The 21,335-nt window shown below is 38.0% G+C and overlaps 1 protein-coding gene across 7 annotated transcripts in view; it reads left to right on the top strand.

Annotated features, from left to right (window-relative positions):
* The window catches only part of LOC126853826 (uncharacterized), a 194,661-nt gene that overhangs the window by 162,815 nt on the left and 10,511 nt on the right, over positions 1-21,335 (top strand). For 6 of the 7 annotated variants that reach the window (XM_050599871.1, XM_050599870.1, XM_050599876.1 and 3 more), the window contains 6 exons: positions 7,539-7,672; positions 13,745-13,835; positions 18,012-18,260; positions 19,097-19,361; positions 19,967-20,423; positions 20,821-21,088. In XM_050599871.1, the coding sequence (XP_050455828.1) occupies positions 7,539-7,672; positions 13,745-13,835; positions 18,012-18,260; positions 19,097-19,361; positions 19,967-20,423; positions 20,821-21,088 (1,464 nt within the window). The remainder of the gene's footprint in view (positions 1-7,538; positions 7,673-13,744; positions 13,836-18,011; positions 18,261-19,096; positions 19,362-19,966; positions 20,424-20,820; positions 21,089-21,335) is intronic. The other variant, XM_050599872.1, reaches the window with a different exon arrangement.

Below are 21,335 nucleotides of genomic sequence, written 5' to 3'. Positions count from 1 at the left end.
AATGGATGTCAGATTTACGAGATATAATGCTGCGATGCGAAAGGAATGCTTTGAAAAATAAGAAGGGACAGAGCGAGAAAGAGAGAGCTACTACATTAATCTATAACATGTAACATTTAATATAACGATTTTAATATATGAATATATTTTTATTATTTATATTTCAATGTCATTATATATTTTTTGCTGCATATGTATATATTATTTTTATATGTATATAGCATTTTTATTATTTTATTATTTATAGTATTTCAATATCATTATCAATATTTTTCGCTGCATATATTTACTGCTTTTATATGTATATAGTATGCTATTTTTTTTTTTTTAAAGAAAATGGATGTGAGATGCACACGCGCATATCTCTATAGTTTCTCCATCTCTAATTTTTGCATTATTTTCTAAGATTTTCACGGTTTTCGCGAGGCTATAAAAATCTCACTTTCCGACTATTTCGTCCACGTTCTACGTCCTCGTCAACCGACCGCGCGCTCAACGCGAGAATTTTGCAAACCAAACACGTCCAACTCGGCATGACGACGATGCGACTCAGCGTGCAAACGTGCAACCGGAAGTTCTCGTCGGCCGCACGCGGCCACACGTACGCGCGCGTATATGAAGGTTGTAAAGCGGGGTACACGGGTTGTGGGCATGCGCAAAATCGTGCTCACGAGGGTTGCAAATAGTGAGTCAGAGTCGACGAAGGGATCGAGGAGGGAGGCAGGAAGATCGCGCCGCCGCCAGCCCCGCCACACCGGCCGGTTAATCGACAACGGCGACGGGTTCGTCAGTCGGTCGGAAAGCGTCGTGGCGCGACGTGGCTCTTCGTGGCTTCTCTTCACAACGACGACGACGACGATTACGACGTGGATAGGTCGCTGTTGGCCGGTGTACTCGACGACGAACACGAGGATGCAAGTCGGCGCCGCGCGTTTCGGATGACAAAGGCGAAGGAGACGGAAGGAATATGTCCGGTGGCGAAGTGCGGAGCGGCAGTTGACGGAGATGAGAAGGTCGAGAGAAAGTGACAGGCACTTTTGAGAACGACGGTTGAGAATGTCCTTTGGTTCGCGGAGATGACCGACCGCTTGGCTCGACGTCGACGCTGAAGAGAGTGCGTGACGGTGTAGTTTAAAAACGTCTCTCCCTAAGCGGAGAATTTTAATCGACGGGAAGCGTTGCCTTAGTCCTGCGGGGACGCGGGCCACAAAATCCTCTACCTCGAAAATCCGTGATATATCTTTTGTACGTATCTTCTAAGGGTTGCTTCTCTCAAGAGACCTAGATGTAAACGCGATCTATTGGATTAGCTTTTGCAAGCTTGAGGGAATCGGCTTGAGTGATTGAGCAAGCTTAGGCTTAACAAGGCAAGTCAACTTGATGCAACGAAACAGGCAACAAGCTTAAGCAAGCGTAGGAAAACTCACTCGAGAATATTTTTAATCGCAGAAGGTTTTATTCTGTGGGAAGTTTTTCAATTTTCCCGCGAGTTTAAGATACTATTAAAACACAGCTGCGACGATTTATTAAACAGCTGCGACAATATCGCTTTAAGGGGTAGCTCAGATAGATTGTCGAACAGTTCGCATTGTCGTCCGACGTGTCGGAGTCGGCGAAGGAAGACGCGGGGGTGGCGGAGGCGAGGGAAGGCGGTGGTACGTTTGTCGTAGTCGATGGTAGTCGTGCCGGTCGAGAGAGCAGCTGCGGTGGCAATAATCGTAATACTAACGGCAACTGTAGTAGTGGTAGTACAAGCAGCGACAGTGGTGTTTGCGTCAGTGGTAGTGACATCGACATAGGTGCTGGTGGTGGTAGTGGTAGTGGTGTTGCCGGTGGAGGACTGTCGTGCAGGGGTGGCTCGTTGCGACTCGCAATAAAGAGACCGGTGGAGGGCCCGGTGAGTAGCAGCGACAGCAGGGTGGCCGCGCGAGTGCACCCGAGTTGGGGAACGGGCGCGAGAGGGGTGGGCCCCTCTGCAGCCTCAAGACGGGGGGGATGTCCCGCGGTCGACGACGTGCCCGGTCGCAACGTCGCCGTCGGCGCCACGACGCGCAATCGTTTGCCGATGGGCACCAATCTCACTAAGCAGAGCAGGGTGAGTTTTTCTCCTCGGGGATCGGCACGGGCGGACGGCTTTTGAAATGAGTCTTTTCGTCGACGCGTGCACCGTGAGATGCAATCTACGGGGGGAGACTAATGTTGCCTTCCGAGGGATTGTAGAAAAGATTTTTAAGATATGACATATAATTTTTGAATGAATAAAGAATTAAGCCTTATTAGTTTTTATATTTTTGGATTATCTTTATTATTCTTTGATATTCCTTAAAGTGATTAATTTTTTCGGAATATATATGCAGCAAAAAATATATATTTTATATGAAAAAATTATTTAAAAATTTATTAAATAATAAATATGAATATATATAATATATCCATATATAAATATGATTAATAAAAATATTTTATGTTAAATCTTAATATAATTATTAAAAGAAAATAAACGTATAATGTTTAATTTCCGATATCTATAACAAACATAATACATATCGATAATAAAATAACTATAATAAAAGAAAATATTTATAAATTGCAGAAACATTTAAAAATTGCAATTTGAATAGAAACGATATGTGTTAGAGGCTGAATGAATGGTACTGTGATAAACACGTGGTTGCGAAAAAAAGTAAACGAGAATATTCTCGGGTCATTAAAACGCTCGCAGGTATCTACCCGTAGATATCTGCGCTCATGAGAGACAGCCATTCACAGGGATCTTTCGGCCACCGATGAATGAAGCATTCACGCATTCGTACCAGCACTGGAAGCGCACTTTCATCCACATTCGTGACCTTTGCAATTTTGTCGATTGGTAGCCACAAATCATCAAAGTCTCGAATTCGCGAATGTTATTACAATTATTGATATAAAATAAAAATATCCACGAGCTTTCTTAATTAACATACTGATACAAACAGATGGAAAATTTTTATAAAGGAAAATTGAAGAATTTAAAAGCCTTATAAATAGATAGAACTCGATAATCTAATTAGATGGGCAATAAATAGGCAATCTAATTATTACAAGAATTTATCACGATACTATCAGTTTATTATTCTTTAAACTGACTTTAATAATATTTCGCTAAGATAAAATAAATATCGAAAGCAAATTGCAAAACAAATTGATTTCGACAGTATTTGCGCCACACGAGCGTTTCATTTTGAAATAAAACGGATTTCGGCTAAATGCAAGAAAAAAGAATCACGATTCACATTCTACGATATGTATACGCAATTGGCTATGCAATCTCTGCGACGTACGTTTAGCATATTAGGTAACTGTCAAAATTTCCCAGTACGTATCGGATAACAAATGTCCATACATCTGTTTATTCGTGTCGTTCAATATATCGAGCGAATGTGAGCTTTTATTCAAACGCTTTATTGATGTGCGTAGCGCATTATTATTGCGCGATATAAAACATCGGTGTTACGGGCACTGATAACGACCAGCTCCACGTGAGAGGCTCCGGTGTCGTTGCTCCCGAAACGTGCTCGTTATCAATAAAACTGCTAACGTTAAATCACAGCGATAGCGGCGCTAAAAATCAAGTTAAATCAATTTTTTATTATACATTCAAAAACTCGATTTGATGCTGAAACGCGAGATTTTTTTTTTATTTCGACTGATACAAATTTATAATATATCGTGCTGAAAGTGAAAAAAGAATTATATCACGAATAACTGTTATTTTTAGCATTTTATTTTTATTTCTCCCGCGATAAAATTTGTTTGTCATATAAACCGCAATCTTTTAACTAAAACGAAATTTTAATAACGCGCACGCGAGATACTTCGTATTTTGGTCTGGAAAGAAATTATTTTATCGTTTACAATCGTATATTATTACTTTCAGAGCGACGGAAAAATCAATAGTAAAATGCAGAGAATTTTATTGCAAGGAAATTTCTAACAGTCGTAAACAGACTCTGCGGTAAAACCGTTGCGGGTGAATAACGACTGCTACGACTACTGTCTTGAACGAACGAGAACGCGAGGGATGTCTTATTGTATACTGCGCTTTCTTCCCCCCTCTCTCCTCTCCTCTCCTCTCTCCCTCCCCATTCTCACGATCCTTCTGCGTTATTCCCTCGTAACTTCTCGCGGGCGAAGGAGAACCGTGCGATTCTCGGCGATATCCGGAGGTGCGAAAGCAAGCCGGCCTGAAAGATTTATCGCCGTACTCGCGGAGAGCATCGAGGATCACAGACACGTGACCTAGCTATCAATCCGGCGGAGAAGCGAAAGATGGTACACTCTCCTCTGGCAGTGACTCGTCTCTTCATACTTCCGTCTTTATTCTTCTCTCTTTCTCTCTCTCTCGACACTTCGCTGTTCGTCGAAAAGCGATGGATCGACGAATCACACGAGCCCGGAGAATTATTTCACTCGCGATGAATTATTAACGTGCGCTTTCCGCGATCGGACGGTCTCCCATGGAGAATTCTGCCGCTCATTAATAATTTGCCGGTCTTCGATGATGCAGGTCTCCCTTCGGCGCGTTGATTAGGCGACTTCCTCGCGCATCTTTCTGCAACCTTCCGCACGTGCCCCGAATGAAACTGCGGGCACACGTGCGCACCGTTTCATGATGGAAGAAGGGAAGGAAGAGAGGAGGAGGGGGATTATTCGAACGCGGGTACATTTCTCCGTGGGGTGTCTTTGAGGATTAGATCAGCTTTCTCGCACGAAACTCGATTCGGTATATCCGATGAAACCGAGAGCTTGTTATCACATGGAATACAATAAAGTCGTTATAAATTTTAGTAAATTGCGTCGATTGTTATTACAATAAGATCAAATTATAACGCCTTTAATAATTAGCCTTATAATGTATATTAATTGAATAATAATCATAATAGATAAATAATATATTTACGTATTTCTATAAAAAAATAATCTTTCAATTTTTATTTTCGATCATATATTAGACAAATTCATCTCAACTCTTTTCGATATTCTACAAATACAAAAGTTTCTCCCTTTTTGATTTCACGATAACGGAAGGAATATTTGTCATAAAGTCACGGCTTTCTCTTCTCGTAGAATTCGATAAAAAAGTCACTAGTGATCGCGATTCGTGCCGTAAAATCTTCGCGATTTTTCCGAGACGACCGAAATCGCACTCACTCCAAGTGGAAGTAACCTCACGAATACATTTTCGATAGAAGACAGTCTCGAGGAGGGAGAGAGAATTTCGTCGAGGAAACCCCCCCTAGGAAAGAGCGTTCGTTAGGATTTAAGGTTGCCATAAATCCGCTCTGGCCATTTCTTAAACCCTTCGGTGCGCGCGAGTGGCGGCCAGTCTGGCTTTTACCAGATTGTATTCCTCGATATCTTCCCTTTGTACCCCACATCCTCGAATTCACTCGCGTCCTTTCTTTGGCGGACTTTCCCCTGATCGCAACGGTATCCGCCAACATCGGCAGAATTTTTACGAACTCGATTGTAAATGCGGCGGACCGCGAAAAATCGACTTTTGAAACATCATATGTGCAAATATAAAGAGCGAGATGGTGAACGTCATATAATTACGAAAATTTTGGGTAAAGTTACAGAGACATTGTATTGTGCTTTACAATTTTTTTTAATATGCATTATCTAATATGTAATAATCTATTGATTTTCTATTCTCTCAAGAGTTCTTTTTATAAAAAAAAAAATTAATTGGAATTAAAACGTTATCAATATAAACGGTATATTACATTGAGAATAAGAAAACGGCATTTTGGCATTTTTATTAATAACAATTAATGACAATATTATATTGATAATTGATTAAAATTAGATTAAAAATTATCTTTTTTAAAATTGCTTAAAAAATTATAAAAATATTTTTGTTGATATTATTATTTCGCTCTCCTTTAATTTCCGCAGTTATTCCCAACTCGTCCAGACGTTTATCCGCTTATCCTCTAATAAGTCTTAGGAGACTCGTGTCCCCAGAATCCACATAAATCTGACCGTTCATTCGTCTTTCTCCCAAAGCCGTTCGCTGCTATTGCAAATCTGAGAGCATTATTATCTCGCGCCGCATCCGAAACTTCGTCCTTCCCAGCTTCCTCCAGCCAGGGACAAACGACAATTTACGGCCGGACCCCGAGATAGCCGCGGTTACCGGCGGGTTAAATCGCGTGAAATACTGCTTTCGGCACATTGGTCCGGCACAATTATTGATGGCACTTGGTGAGAGCGCGCGCACGGATAGAGGAGTCCGGGCGGACCCCACAGCCATCGCCACGCGATCCGGAAGGGCGCAATCAATGTAGCGTGCGGTGCTTCGATTTAAATTCATGAATAATTCCCTCCCGCGCACTGTCTGCCTGCCGGTGCGACGCGACGCGGCGATCCGAAGATCGACGAGTTTTTCGGCCGTCGTCGTCTCGCGCGTTTTCTCTCGGTCTACTTGCGGCCATCGATCCATCGGATTCCGCGAGGATCGAGTTGTCGGTAAATTTCGCCAAGTTCAGATTACCAGATTTGGGCGTTATTCTAGAAAGAATTGCGTGAACTCACTGTTCCCATTTGAATAATTTATTCGCGGACGACGGTTACTCGTTATTTACGTCATTAATCTATTCAATTAGTTATTTATAAATTGATAATGATATCAGTTATTTATTTTAATTGCTAATGATGTTAGTTATTTATAAATTAATAATGATAAAATTATACACAAGTGATATCTTTCTAATTTATTTTGTATAATGAACAGTCGCTATTCGAATAATTTATTTTTCAGTACATTTTAATAAAATAAAAAATAATTCTACACTTGTCATTTATATGTGAAATCGTATTTATAATTTTGATATAGAAAAAAATGATTTTTTTATTTTCATATTTGTGGAATATACCTGTATTTTTTCTATATCACCGAAAATTTGACTCGTTGAAATTCGGTTTCAATCTGCTGCGAAAAGTTCCGCTGATTGTCCGCCAACAATTTCGATCGCTTTCCACCGCGATCGGGGGAAAATGAAAAGCGAACCAACGATCCAACAGTGATTTATTAATCACGCCGCTCGTCGCACGTTACCACGAATAAATTATGACGAGTGCGCGCTGATTAATTACAAGTCAATTAACGTCCATCCTGCCCCTGCATCGGCGAAACGAATAACACGACAACGCACTGGCGTGTCCATCGTGCGACACTACGAACACTTTATTAAATCCGCCATTAATTAATCACACTCGTGCCGACGATACCTTTTCACGACGCGCAATTGCTCGTATCGACGTCATTATTGCCGATTCATTATTTACGACATTATCGCAACGATGCCCTTTTTTCTTCTTTTTTTGTTTTTTTTTTTCGTGCCCGACGCACGTCGCTGAATTTTGCATCGCCGTCGTTCCATCGTCGCGTTAATTACCAATTCCCCTTCCTCTTTCCATTCAGCCCTCACCCTTTTATTATTTTTTTTCGTCTACCTGTCCGCCATTAATAAATGTCAACGTTTGGATTGTCGCAGAGGGAGGCCACGCAACGAGATGTGGAACGAGAACGCCGGCAACGAATGGAGGCCGAAGCTCGGGTACGCGAAGCTACGGCTGAAGCTGAAAGAACACGCTCGAGAGTTCATCATCTTCAGAGAGAGCTGGCCAGGTGAGAGATTTCAAAGTCTAGCGCTTTCCAAAAAGAAATACGATAGAGAAGTGCGAACATTGTTAAAGCAAAAATCTCGTTAAATAATTTCGCTTTAGAAAATTATTCTTTTTTTATCTAGAAAAGTTGATCATCTAATCTAATAATATTTGTACTTTTTAATTATAATATCTTGCATTTTTTAGATTATATTCTGGTGGCTAAATTTTCGAGCAAATATTTGTTTTATAACATAGATACATTTCTTTCTTTCTTTCTTCAGTAAAAAAAATGTAATATAAATTTCAAATTTAGAAGATATAATAAATTAAATAAATGCAATAAATAAAATCACATAAATAATTTAAAATATAATTTTTTTATTTTAAAGATGCCTTAGCCATTTTCTGGATGTAAATAAAAGTTTTTTATTTAGACATTCCCGATTTTTAACGCAAACAGGAAGCGAAAAGGGACTGAATTAACAGTGATTATGAAACTTTGACCAACAATTCGAGGTCTTCGTGTAATACGACGTGAAATCGATTTCCTTCCATTTTTTCGCGTTTTCTCCATAATCGTAGTATCAGGAAAATCGCTTATTTCATCGGATGCCGCGCAGAGGACGGTACTTTATTTCCTTCGTGCAGACCGCGCGCGCGATACATAAATATAAAAGTACCGATGTAACGTATAAATAATGAGACCGCGCGCGTTTCCCACGCAATAACCAGCGGATCCAATGGTAAGTCTTCGATATTGGCTCTCGTCCAGCAACATACTGCAACCCACCCTAAATGATAAAACCTCCCTTTGCCTTCTCTTCGTCCCTCTCTTCTCCCGCTCCGATTTATTATTGCGAATATCGAACACCGTCGCGAGATATCACGCGATAAAAAATTCGATAGCATTGGTTAATTAAATCGTTTTCCTGTTTGGGAAAGAGAAGAAAATAATGTTTGATGCTAAAAATTGTATCAATGATATGAAAATATATTACTACCTCTGTTTTGTATTTTGAAGATATAGTTTCAGATTTTTCAGAAAGAGAGAAACTTTTTTTCTTTCTCTCTCTATGTTCGTCGGTCTTATTCTGTTAGTTATTTTAATAAATGCGTAAATGCTAATACAATTCAAGAGAGATAAGTTTGGATATGAAATAAAATATTGCAGATATTTTTAGAAATTATTTTAAATTTTTATATATAATATATATATATATATATATATATATATATATATATATTATCTATATATATTTTATTCATGTTTATAATATAAACATAATTTACATTAAAACATCTCTAGTATCGTTTTGTGTGTATGTTCAGTATTTTTCCAAATATACTTTTATTAATCGACTTTTTACTTATACGATAATCGATTTTGCGGTATCATTCTGGAGAAATGTTATTAGCGAACTTAAATGGATTTCTTTATCGATACTATATACGCGGATTATTTGACCAATTATTCGGTAGATTAGCGCAGTTGTTCCCGAAGGAGAGCTCTCGTATATATTATTTCTGTCAAAACCAGCGATACGTCTCGCCAAGTCCACGCTCGGAGAGCTTTTCAAACGCGGTCCTTTGATTCGGAACCATCGAGTAGACAGAAAAAAAAAAGAAAAATCTTCTGACATTTTTTCCCAGGGATCAATAACATGCCGTAGAAATTAAAGCGGCGACCCGACGACCGGACTTATCGCTCTCGACTGGCAATAGAAATCGCAGACCATGTACCATCCCAATGTAGGATATGGTAAAATAACATACGCGGTGGTTCGGAGTCGAATGATTGAACCAAAATAATCGATAGTGCTTTCGTTCAAAACGATATTGTCGTTGAAAAATTAATGGCTCGCATACAGTCATATCAATTTTGATAGATTCTTGTATGAAATATTTTTTGAGACTCTATTACTTGCCCTTGATATCTTTTTTTCCCAGAATTTTAGGATCTTTTTCCGCAAACTGTCAGACAAAAAAAAATAAACTTCAGGATTAAATGTAGGATCAATGAGTGGAGTAAATGTAAAATTATCGTGACACACGAAATTTTCGTAGGTCTTGGCGTGATCTATACGGATTCTTATTCGTTCTATAGACGCGGTTCCCGGAAAGAATGGCCCGTCCAACCGTCATACACCACGTAACACGCATGAATGATGCGTGTACAGCAAATTGATATCTCTGTTTTACAGCGTGCAACGTGACATGATGCATTACAACCAGCCGGATACGTCGGCGTGACGGTACTTTCCGTCGCCGTGAATGAATAATGACGTGTGTATTCATCTCGGCCCTTATCCCTGTGTCCCTTACATCATTCCTCGCGCCCTCTTATGCTTATTCGCGATTTTTAATTCCGACGACAAATTAAAAGTTGCGACGCTGTCGAATTTCAATCTTTCGGAGACGCGAACGTGTCTCACATTTAAACTCGCGATACTATTTTCATTTCTGCTGTATGTGTTGAAAATATATAAAATGACAAAATTTTTAAGTATAATAAAGTGAATAAGAGTATTAATTCTATGTAAATTTGTTATTATATTAATCAACATATGTTAAGTCTAATATAATTTCATATAAATTCTGAACATATATCATGTGATTGCTTTTATAAATTATAAGTTTAAGCTATTTCCTTTTTAAATAAATATAATCTGTTAAAATCATCCTTGCGTTAACAAAAGCTTCTATTAAAAATTATTGATAGTGATAAATATAAGCACGATACATTCTCCCGGAACAGCAAATCTTCTGTGTATACACTTTTACCGTTTTTTCCCCATCGTCGACATAAATCAGGACTCGAGTGTTCGCTCTAAAGTAGTTCGTCGAAAATATTTCATGATAACAGCGCGGTTTTATAAAGGACCGACCGGGCCTTAGACGATACTTAAAATTCCAAGTTTCGGGGACTGTGCGCTCACCGTCCGCACAATTAAACGTGATCTTTTGTTCCCACGGCAGTGGAATCTAGTCGCGTGATCGCGAGGCGAATTAAAAATGCGGCCCTCGTACTCGAGGCGGCTTTTTTACGAGCGAGGCCTCCGCGTGAGAGAGAAAACGCGCGGCATTATTTTTACGCGGCCAGACACGAAATTGAATTTTCCAAGCCCTTTCGCTGGCGCGCCACTTGTAGAGAGGGTCCTATTAACCACATGTAGAAACAATGCAACCTAAATAGCTGTACGAGCAGGCGCTGGAAAAAGAGAATGTGGAAGGTAAGAGGATTTCGCTTCTCAGAAATTCCTCTCGCATAGAGACATTTCGAAAATACATTTATTGATCGGCATAAATAATCCAAGCATTTAATGAAACAATTTATATATCGAGTAAATGATAAATTCAGCAATAATTAAATATCAAATCTATATTGATTGGGTATTAAAAAAATTAACAAAATTCTAAAGTTATTACTAAAAATACTAATTAAACAAATTTGTGTGAAAAAATTTAGAAATAAATTTTATAGTGTATTCTTTAATTACAATAATGATCGAATATCGATTAAAAATTTATGATTACAATGTAATGGATACGAAGCCCAACTATGAAAGCCATTGTATTCGCGATGCGCGTTAGTTATTTCGCGCGAATGCGAATGCAAACCGAGCGTTTTCGAAACGTTTCGCCGGAAATTAATCTCGCACAATCGGGTCGCCGAATCCATTCTACCGGCGTCGATGAGATCGTTACAGAGTAATTTTGAGGCACGTACCCCGTGTACATGAATACGAACGTGGCAGTACGAGCGTTAATTCACGACCGATGAAGTTTCGACGTGTCGTGACGGCGTATTAAACAGACAGACGGCGGGTCCCTTGCGTGTCGACGCAGAATCGTGTCCCAGCAGGACGCGCGTATAAAGCTAGCGGGCGTAACAATTTCCATATGATAATGACACCGACGACGCACAAACGACCACGCATCGCGATAACACGCCGTGCGACTCAACGGTGCGTTTGCGCCAATATCTGTTTGTTCTGGCAAGTCTAAGTTTGCTAAGCTCACGCGTGCGTGTGCGTCGAGACGTGCGTGTCGCTATCACTCACGCGACTATCGACGTGTAAACAGTAATCATAATAAGCGCGACTGAAAATCTAACGTCACCCTAACATCACAGATTTCTTCTCGGAAATGGCGAACATAAACTTTATGTGTGAAACTTTGGCTCTTTTTAAATAGAGATATTCTAAATAAATTGTCGTAATAAATTGAGAATAAATTAAGAAATTCATACTAAATTAAATAAAGAAGATGGAAAGACATCAAATGTAAATTTAAATCAAATAAGCAAGCATGCATATATAATTAAATAAATATATAACAAAATAAAAAAAAAAAACATAAATTGTAACAGTATCTTCAGAACAAATCAATCTACTTAGATCTTCTTGAATGGCTACGTACGAAATTAACCAGCGTTTTTTTGTATGCAATTCGAACGCGGTACCTCGGAATCATCGTAATCGAATTTGCCGAGCAACAGTTGTAAATCATGAGGACCGGCTTGCTCGTGCCATGTGTTCCGAGCGAAAACAGAGAGAAGTAGAAAAGCGGACAAGAGAGGGAGAGGTCGAGGGAACAGCGTTGCTTGGGGGAGCTACACCCTCTGCTTTAAGGGTGCAGCAATTGCGAGCGTTACTTCGACGATCGATCGCGCTCTCTCGTACTTCACCTAACTTAAAAAATGTAAAAACGACAAATGGCGAAATACATTCGGTATTGTTTATAAAACTTTCTGAGCAAGTGTTTTAAAAATATTTAACGTAATTAATTTATAATAATGATAACGTTATTAATTAATTAATAAGGATTATAATAACTGTGATAATCAGAAAGAAAGTTTAGAGTATTGACAACTGATAATTTTATAATTTTACCGAGTAATTAGAAAATATTTTTTAATATAGTTTCTTCAAGAATATACATTTTTAAATTTTGACAGTGATAAAAATCCACGATAATATATTTCACTTTATAAATATTTGTACAGATGTGATCAAGTTTATTTTTAATTTAGTAAAACATAGATATCTGAGTTCTAGTCAAGATAATAATCACGTTAGAATACATATCGAAGATTTTAAATAAGTGAAATATATTATAGCAATCCTTATAAATTCTTTATATTTAGCCATCCAATTAGTGAGCGAAAGACAATTTTCCAACGCCAGTTGTGAATTTATCCTTATTAAATGTCAACGCGGAGCACAATCGAATTGAAACTCTCTCGCATAACTGACTCGAAAGTTACTTCGCCAAGGACATAAGCAAGGATATCTGTCCTGTGGGGATCCCCGATGGGAAGACGGAGGGTGTTGCCAGGCGCTGCGTCAACCTCTCGCTCGGTCTCCCTTCAAAAGCTTAAATCGGCTTCATATCTCAGCCGCTCCCTCGCATCTCTAATCAGATCATTAACCTCGCGGTGTGCATGAGGAGGTTTGCTACACAAAAATTTTGATCTTTCGATTTACTTCTTCGTGAATAATGCGCCAAAAGAAGAGCGGGTTTGTTACCAAGGAAATGAGAATATTGGATAAAAGATACAAAATGTATTCGGGAATAAAAAGTAATAAGGTTTAAGTTTTGAATTTCACGATTAACAAAAATTTTAATTCAGAAAAAGCAATCGATTTTTTTTATGAGTGACTAAGCTTTTTTTTTTTTTTTAAAAAAAAGAGAAAAACAAAAGATAAATATACTTAATCCACAATTTTTAATATTTTATTTGTTCGAAAAGAAATTGTAGATTTATAGAGAAGAATGTGGCATTTATAATTATAATTTAATTTTTATATAGTAAAAAGCAAGATAAAAATAGAGTCCGAAAGGAAAAAAGAAAGATACTTCTTTCGCGCGAGTTTATCTCGCAAGAGGAAAATCCTTCTCGTCGAAAGTGAAGCTCTTCGGGACCAAAGCGAGGTCGGCGAGAGAGCAAATAAATTTCCCGACAGTACAATAGAAAGCTACCGAGGAGGCTACCAGAATGGTCTCAATGGCTCATTCAATTAGGATCTTTTCAACAGGGATTAAAACCCGGGAGCTTTCTCATGTAGACGCATCTGATTTGTTGTTGCAGGATGGAGGAGTCGTCGCGGAGCTTGCTGCAACAAAAGCACCGGGCCGAACAGCTGAAGCAGGAGAAAACGGCACTCACACTTTCCTACGAGGTAAATAAAATTGTCTCTCGTCTAAAATCCTCTCTCATGTGGAAGTTAAATAATTTGCTATCTCTTCGATTGTTTAACTATTCTTTATTTGTAATTTTTATCATATATTTATTATCATCATAAGAAAAATTAAGAATTTTATTAAGCGTTATTATTTATCAGTATAAGAAAAATTAAGAATTTTATTGTAACGTTTAATCTATGATTATTGATTAAATATGAATGCATCGCAATTTATGAAACGTATGATTTAGACTTTTTTATAAACTTGATCTGTAATGCGATGCTGCATCGAACTTATCTCCGGGATATCATCCCGTCTTTGTCAATTAAATAACGTGACATTACACGCGAGACAAACGATGTATGATAATCGCTGTTGATACTCAATCAGACGACAATCGTGTATTTAGGGAAGCGCGTATGTTTTCGTGGGAGTTCGGTTCACGGTGGAAGCCGTGGTATGTCGCGCGCGATGACAGTTCCGTAAAAGGTTTCCCCTTATCCAATAATACTATTCTCCTTCACGGCAACGTGCCCTTATTGTATTTCACCGCATGAGCACTCGGTCTGGATTGTCCCAGGCATTGTTACAAACGCGAATTTAGCTCGGTTCTCATTATTAAACGTCAAGTAGCATACCCTGTCGCGGCAGCTTTTGTTCTCGTTTCGCGCACATCGCTTCGTCGTATTATAAGGGTCGAGTGGTCTAATTTCTCTATCTCAGCCGCTTTTGTCAAAGATTTATATAATTCTTTTTTCCTTTTGTTGAAAAAAAGTTTGTTTCATTATGTTTCCTTTTCGAAAGAATAATTAAGTTCTAAATGTGCGATTTTTAAGAAAAATTCAAGCAAAATGAAAAATATAATTGTCTAAAATAAATTATTTTATGAATATACATCTTTATACCTTCAATATCTAAATTTATAAATTGCTATATTTAAAATTAAAATATATTTTTCCAAACTTGTATAAATTCCATTTACATTATATATTCTCTTGTCAAATTTATTATTATAATTATCAATATGACAATTTTATAAAAAATGTACATCTTCCTGATAAATAATATCTAAAGGACATTTCTCTCTCTTTTTCTAGTATTTTTTTTATATTCTTATCAATATTAAGGCAACTTCCTTAGATTGATCAAACTTAAGAATTAATATGGTAATCGCTGCAATATACACGATTCGCGAAACAGAACTATTCTAGAATCGATGCCGCTATTCCAAGAAAAATAAAATCGATCAAACAAATGCGAAAAAACTTTCCGCGCACTCTCGCTTTTCGTTTCCGCAATTTGCGAGTCTCGTAAAGCTCTCACGGGCAATGATTTTCGGCGTAAAACGCGTATGCGAAGGCATAGGCAATAAAGGGAGGGAACAGTAAACGCGGACGTTTATACTGCCGATCCTTACGGCACGCGCGCTATCTCGTTCACGGACGGTTTGCCCCTAAAAGAGTCGTACCGTACCGAGGGTATTCTCTCTCAACGCCTCTCTCCCCCGCTTCCGTGATAACAGCAGTAGCAGTAAGGGAAACGAGCAAGAGAGAAAAAGGAGAAAAGAGAGAGAGAGAGAGAATATCGCCGTTCCCCACGAAATAACGTTTAATATCGATCGTCACTCGATCCCTGGGTTTAATGTCGACCCGCCACCGCCTGTCAATGACAAGCCGCGCAATCCCTACGGGAAGCGATGTATAACGTTATGTCTGAATGTACGAGTGTACGTACTTCTATCGTTGCACGCGAATCAGTGACAATCTGCAAAAAATAGCCGAGTCGAATCGACTGACAGGTGAAATCCAATAATGGAGACGCTGAGAATTGGGAAATTAATTTATGAATGCAGAGAAAAATTGAGGAAACAATTAATCGTCAATTATAACATCCAGTATGAAGATTGTATAAAATATTGCAATAAAGTTAAATATTATAAACAAATTTCTTTCTCTCTTTATAAATTTAAAGAAATCTGTTGAGGAGGAAATTTAATCTTCATTAATGAAGTCCAAATCAGTTGATTTTTCATCGCACAAAAAAATAGATTCAAAATTAACTCATTTTCCGGATTTTAGATTATTTCATCAAATAGAACGTACATGAGAATTTCGAGACATTCTGTATCGAGAAGTAACGCACGTCGACGAAAATTTGCAGAGGGCAGACGGTCTGCATTTTTACTCCCCCTTAGGTCGGAGAACGACAGAAAATCGTTGATTTCCTCGGTGCGACGCGGAGGTGTGTTAGCGAGGGCCGACTGTTATAAATCAGACACACGCACCCTCTATTAGCACCCCTGTCCCCGACAGAGGTCTCCGCAGCCCTAATTTAACGTTAAACGCCTTTCTGCTAATAACGGCCGGTTATTATTACCGCGCTCGAGAATCGCGAACGGTTGGTCGTCATCGTCGTCGTCGTCATCGTCGTCATCGGTAAACAATGTACTTGATCATTTGTCGAAACTTTTCCGCGAGACTTGTTTCCGCCGTTTAAAAACTCAAGTCCTGATTCGAGACAAAAAGTAATAAGAGAAGCGAACGATCACGAGCCGCACCGAACGTAATTACTTCCATTCGAGGGTGGAAGGAGACTTGGTGTGTAGAGGCAGTGACGGGTTAAAGTTTTTAGAAGTCCCAGGTGCAAACTAAAACTCCTTATCTCTGATGATACTAAAAGTTGTTAAACATTAAAGGCATCTTAAAAAGAGCGTATGAGCAATAATAGTGTTTCAAAAAAAAAAAAAGATTTTTAAAAATATTCCACAAAATATAGCAGCATTTTTCAAGAATAAAGTTGAAAACTCATATATTTCAAATGCCGATAAGGCCGATAAGTTAAAAAATATTTATAAAATATAATTTTTAATAATTAATTAAATTAAAAGAAAAAATAAAAAGCCGAATTCCAAAATGCACTTAACGCATTTGAAGTTGTTATTATTCACGTGTACTTTCACGAACGGATAATTTAAGAAGCAAATGGCAATCGTCACGAATGCCATGGCATAATTACATCCATTTAAGAATAGAAGTAAGAAGATACACTCGCAAATGTCCCAGGTATTTTAAGAATGGATAATTTAAGAACGGGTTCCCCGCGTTCTGTAATGAGACCGTTTGCCGAGATAATTGCGGAAACAGCCGTTTTACTCTGAACGAAGTATTTAAATCTCCGCGATCCGACCGGTCAATTTTTCTTCCTTACAGTGACCGAGTTAAAAACACGAACACGATCTTTAACACCCAGGAGCCAAGGAGCGACCACGACAAGTGAGTCACTCAGGCTTGATAGGATCGGAACAATCCATTAGCGCTTAATTTTAACGACTGTCGGGAATTGAGCTCTAACGCGTGCTATAACGCGTGGGATATTTATGGAGCACTTCTGGCCTTCGTTGGCTCGCAATTTTTTACTTTCACGCCGAGATTATGATCGTGAATGTGCTTTAAATAGGATAGAACTGCCGAATGTACACTTAAAGTGTGTTCACCGAATAATATAATTGATGTCTTAAATTCATATAGATCAAGAAATCTATAAAATCTTGTTTTAAAAATTAAAACATCCGGATGACGAATTTAAAATCACCTTTTATATTATATAATTTTGATATCTATAATAAAATGCAATATATAGAAAATAATTGTAATATAAGTTTGAAAAAATGTATTTTTATAAGCCAATCTCTAAACTTTATTTTTATGTTTTTTTTCTCGATAATTTAACTTAATATTTATTTTAGCAAAATACCCAAAACTTTATCATTAAAATGTTTAATATTTCAAGGTAAAACTTTATGTATATTTCATGTTCTAAAAGTACGAACAAGAATAACAATTATTATATTCAATATTAATTAATTAAACAATAATCACGATGATGTTGTATTAATGAACTTAATAATAACAATATTTTAATAAAATCCCCACATTACATATTAATATACTGTTATATTGTGTTAATAAAATGTTAACTGCAGAACATAATCCTCTCACTGTTATAATAAATTCCACGTTATACTAATCATTGTAGATATTATTATTACATTGCGTTAGTAAAGTATATTTTTAGTTATAATTATCCTACGTTGTAACCTTTCGTATAATTGGAGATACCGATCGGATACGAGTACAATAATAATTTTCGCGTGTCGCACGCTTGCTTTGCAGGCACGCGTGCACCAGTACCAGGCGCAGATATCGAAGCTACAGCTAGAGAACGAGTCGATGCGAGGTCAGCTGCGCGGTCTCGAGGCAGCATGCGCCGGTGAAGTGCATGCCGCGCTCGTGGCACGTCTGGCGACCCTGGAGACGGAACACGCGGCCCTGGCGCGGGACGCCGACGCCCAGCGTCGGCAATACGAGCGGTGCCTGGACGACGTCGCCAACCAGGTGGTCCGCGCTCTCCTATCCCAAAAGGTTCATCGCTTTGCTCACGTTACCACATCTCCTCTCTCTCTTTTTCTCTCTTTCTGTTTTCATCCTTTCCGAATAGCCCGCATTCGCTACTACGTAAAGACACGTGCTTATGAAGATTATTACACATACATGGGATGCGGAAGAAATATGTCTTTAAATTTTGAGATTGTCTAGAAAATTTTGAAGAGAAATTTCTGTAAATATGAATTCGGAAAGACTTTTCTTTTGCATTTTTGTTGAAAAAATACGACTTTAAATTTTGATTTTCACAGAAGAGAGAAAAGAATTTTTTTACTTTCAATTCCATATTTTACTTAAATGAACTTTGACGTCTAATTAACTTTTTGTAGTTTTTTAGCATGTTATAATATTTAATTTCTTATTTGTAGAAAAACGCGCTAATATCGTTCGAAAATATTAATTTTTTGACTCAGATAATAGTGGCAAAAAATAATGCTTCATTAATATTGTATGTTATTTAAAAAAAAATTAATAATTTTAAAAAAGTACATAGTTGATATATATCTTTACAAGTATAGTAAGCATTTTTGATACAAATTTATTAAATTAAATGATTGATATGTTTATTAATATTAAAACACATATTTAAATTTTACTATAATATACGGAGACTAACTAGTCTGCTATGTTACTTCCTTTTATTTAAATTGATTAAGCATATATTTATTTTTATCAGTTTCACTTAAGAATACCGTCTTAAAAGGATTAATCTGCCGCTAACATGCTTCTCCTTACCTGCTAATATGCTTCTTGAACGATATTGCCAACAAATGTATCTGATAAGAATGCTAACGGTAAGTTGATTATCTTTTCAGGGTCTCAGGGAGGAAATAGGCGCATTGCAAAGACGTATACGAGAGCTTGAGGCTCAGAATCGAGCATTGTCGGGACTCCTGGCGCAGGCTGCCAGTCCTGGAAGTCCCACCGAACTGATCCAAGGAATTCTTGAGGCCGGTCCGGCCGCGCTAGTGGCCGCTTTGGGCCTGGATCCTTCTTGGGTACCTCTGTCGAGGCCGCGTTCCCTCAACTTACAGATACCCGTGATGGCGGCTACTAAGTGCCGACGGAACAGACCTCTTGGTATTAATCTTTCATTATGATTAACATTTTATATCGTAAAAAGTTAAGTGTATTTAAGATAGATATCATTTAAACTTTAGATAGATCGTTTTGAAAATTTTGTTTATCAATTTATTGATGGATTGAATGTAATCTATATATATCAAAAAATGAAATTTAATGTTTGCAAATAAAAATTAAATAAAATTGCAATTGCAAATTTCATAAAAATCCTCTGTCAATCCAGCTTTATATTTTCTTTTGTGATTTCGTTTTTCGATTCAATATATTTTTCAGAATAAATTGCACTTTGCAATCGTGGGTACTTTATATTCTATAAATTGTAGATCACATTATTACAAATGTCACATATTCCTAATTCATACGCATCCAAATTGTTATGTAAGAAATTGAGAAATTAAATAAATCTATCCATAGTGGACTCTTTATTTTAATAATTTCTCTCTCCTCAAGTTTCTCGCTCTTGAAATATCGATATTCTACTATGCTTTAGATGATGTTGAACATCAATAATGAAATACAATGCAACGCGATAAGATAAAATCGCGACATGCCTATTCGGAATTCTCTAAATTTTGGGGACTACTTGACCGAAACGTTCGCAGCGCAAAAACCCTCGGAGGAGGAGGGCAGCGAGAGTCCGGAGAGCGGTAATCGCGACGAGGGTTACTCAACCATGTCGAGCGATGTTCAGGGCGAGGGCACGCGTCAGGAACCGTCCGCGCGAGGTCTCGAGGATCTGAAGGAGGCCACCGACGAGACTGAGGCCGATGTATCGCCGGATGCACGTCTCGTCGCCCTCGACGCTGGCGATCCGGACGTTCTCTTCCTACCTCTGAATCTCACGGTGGGCATCAATCCGCGCCACAGTTATCCGCCGACCAAGGATCTGCTGCCATATCAGCACGTGATGCGCAGCTTCTCCGACAGCCACCTCTGCCTCAAGCTCACCACTACCGCGAATTTCACGCCATATAAGCTACCCAGTCCCATGGGCTCGTCCTCCCTTCTACTGGTGGAGGAGGAGGGCTGGGACGCCGAGTACGTTCAACAGTGGCTCAGGTTTGTTCGCGTATAATTGCTAGATTATGGTTTGATTAAGAAAATGATGGGATTAAATAGAGAATATAAATCTCCTTTGATATAAATTTTCAGTTCTTTTTAGTGTTATTCGATTATAATGCAACTATATTGCTTCATGTGTCATTGATAAGTTTAGCATATTAATAAAAAAATCGCAAAAATATTTCGAAGATACATGCAAATTATTTTCAGGTATTTATTTATAAAATTTACGTTTTATATATATATATATATATATATATATATATATATATATATATATAATACGTATATTTTACGAAACCAATCCAGTAGAAAGAAATCGTATTCTCTTTTCTGGAGTCGGTAGATTATAGACACTCGAGTGAAACTAATTAGATCTCTACGCGGATTTCAGGCTCGATGACAGTAGAAGCGCGCAACAGCATCGGGACCTACTCGAATTGGAGTACGACAGAGCGGAGCTGGAAGATTGGAGCTTCTCCCTGTCCACGGAGGACCTCGCACAAAATGAATCTGCAATGTGGAAGGAGCAACCGGCTGCTACAAATACGCCCGCTCTGCCGGCAATCAAGGAGCATAATCTCCTGGAATTGGAGGAGGACGCGAATGAGTGCCTGTGGAACGGTGCAAGCTATCTCGCCGATAGAACCGGAGGAGAATTGGTACGTTTATCGATTGCACGCTATATCAATAGAGAGTAGTGTGACGCGTTCGCTCAGTTACCAAAATAATATTATTTATGCGGAAATTTTAGTTCACCAGAATTTAATTAATTATATAAATAATAATATAAATGTACATACATTGTTTCACAAATTAAATGTTTATTATTATAATTTTTACAACTAATATTTAATTTTGAAAATATTTTCTCAATTATTAATTGAATAATTATTTTTATTTGCTTAT

The sequence above is a fragment of the Cataglyphis hispanica genome, chromosome 13, assembly GCF_021464435.1.
Source record: "Cataglyphis hispanica isolate Lineage 1 chromosome 13, ULB_Chis1_1.0, whole genome shotgun sequence".
Classification (NCBI taxonomy): Eukaryota; Metazoa; Arthropoda; class Insecta; order Hymenoptera; family Formicidae; genus Cataglyphis; species Cataglyphis hispanica.
The sequence above is the reverse complement of the archived record's forward strand: the minus strand, read 5'-3'. Positions and strand labels throughout refer to the sequence as shown.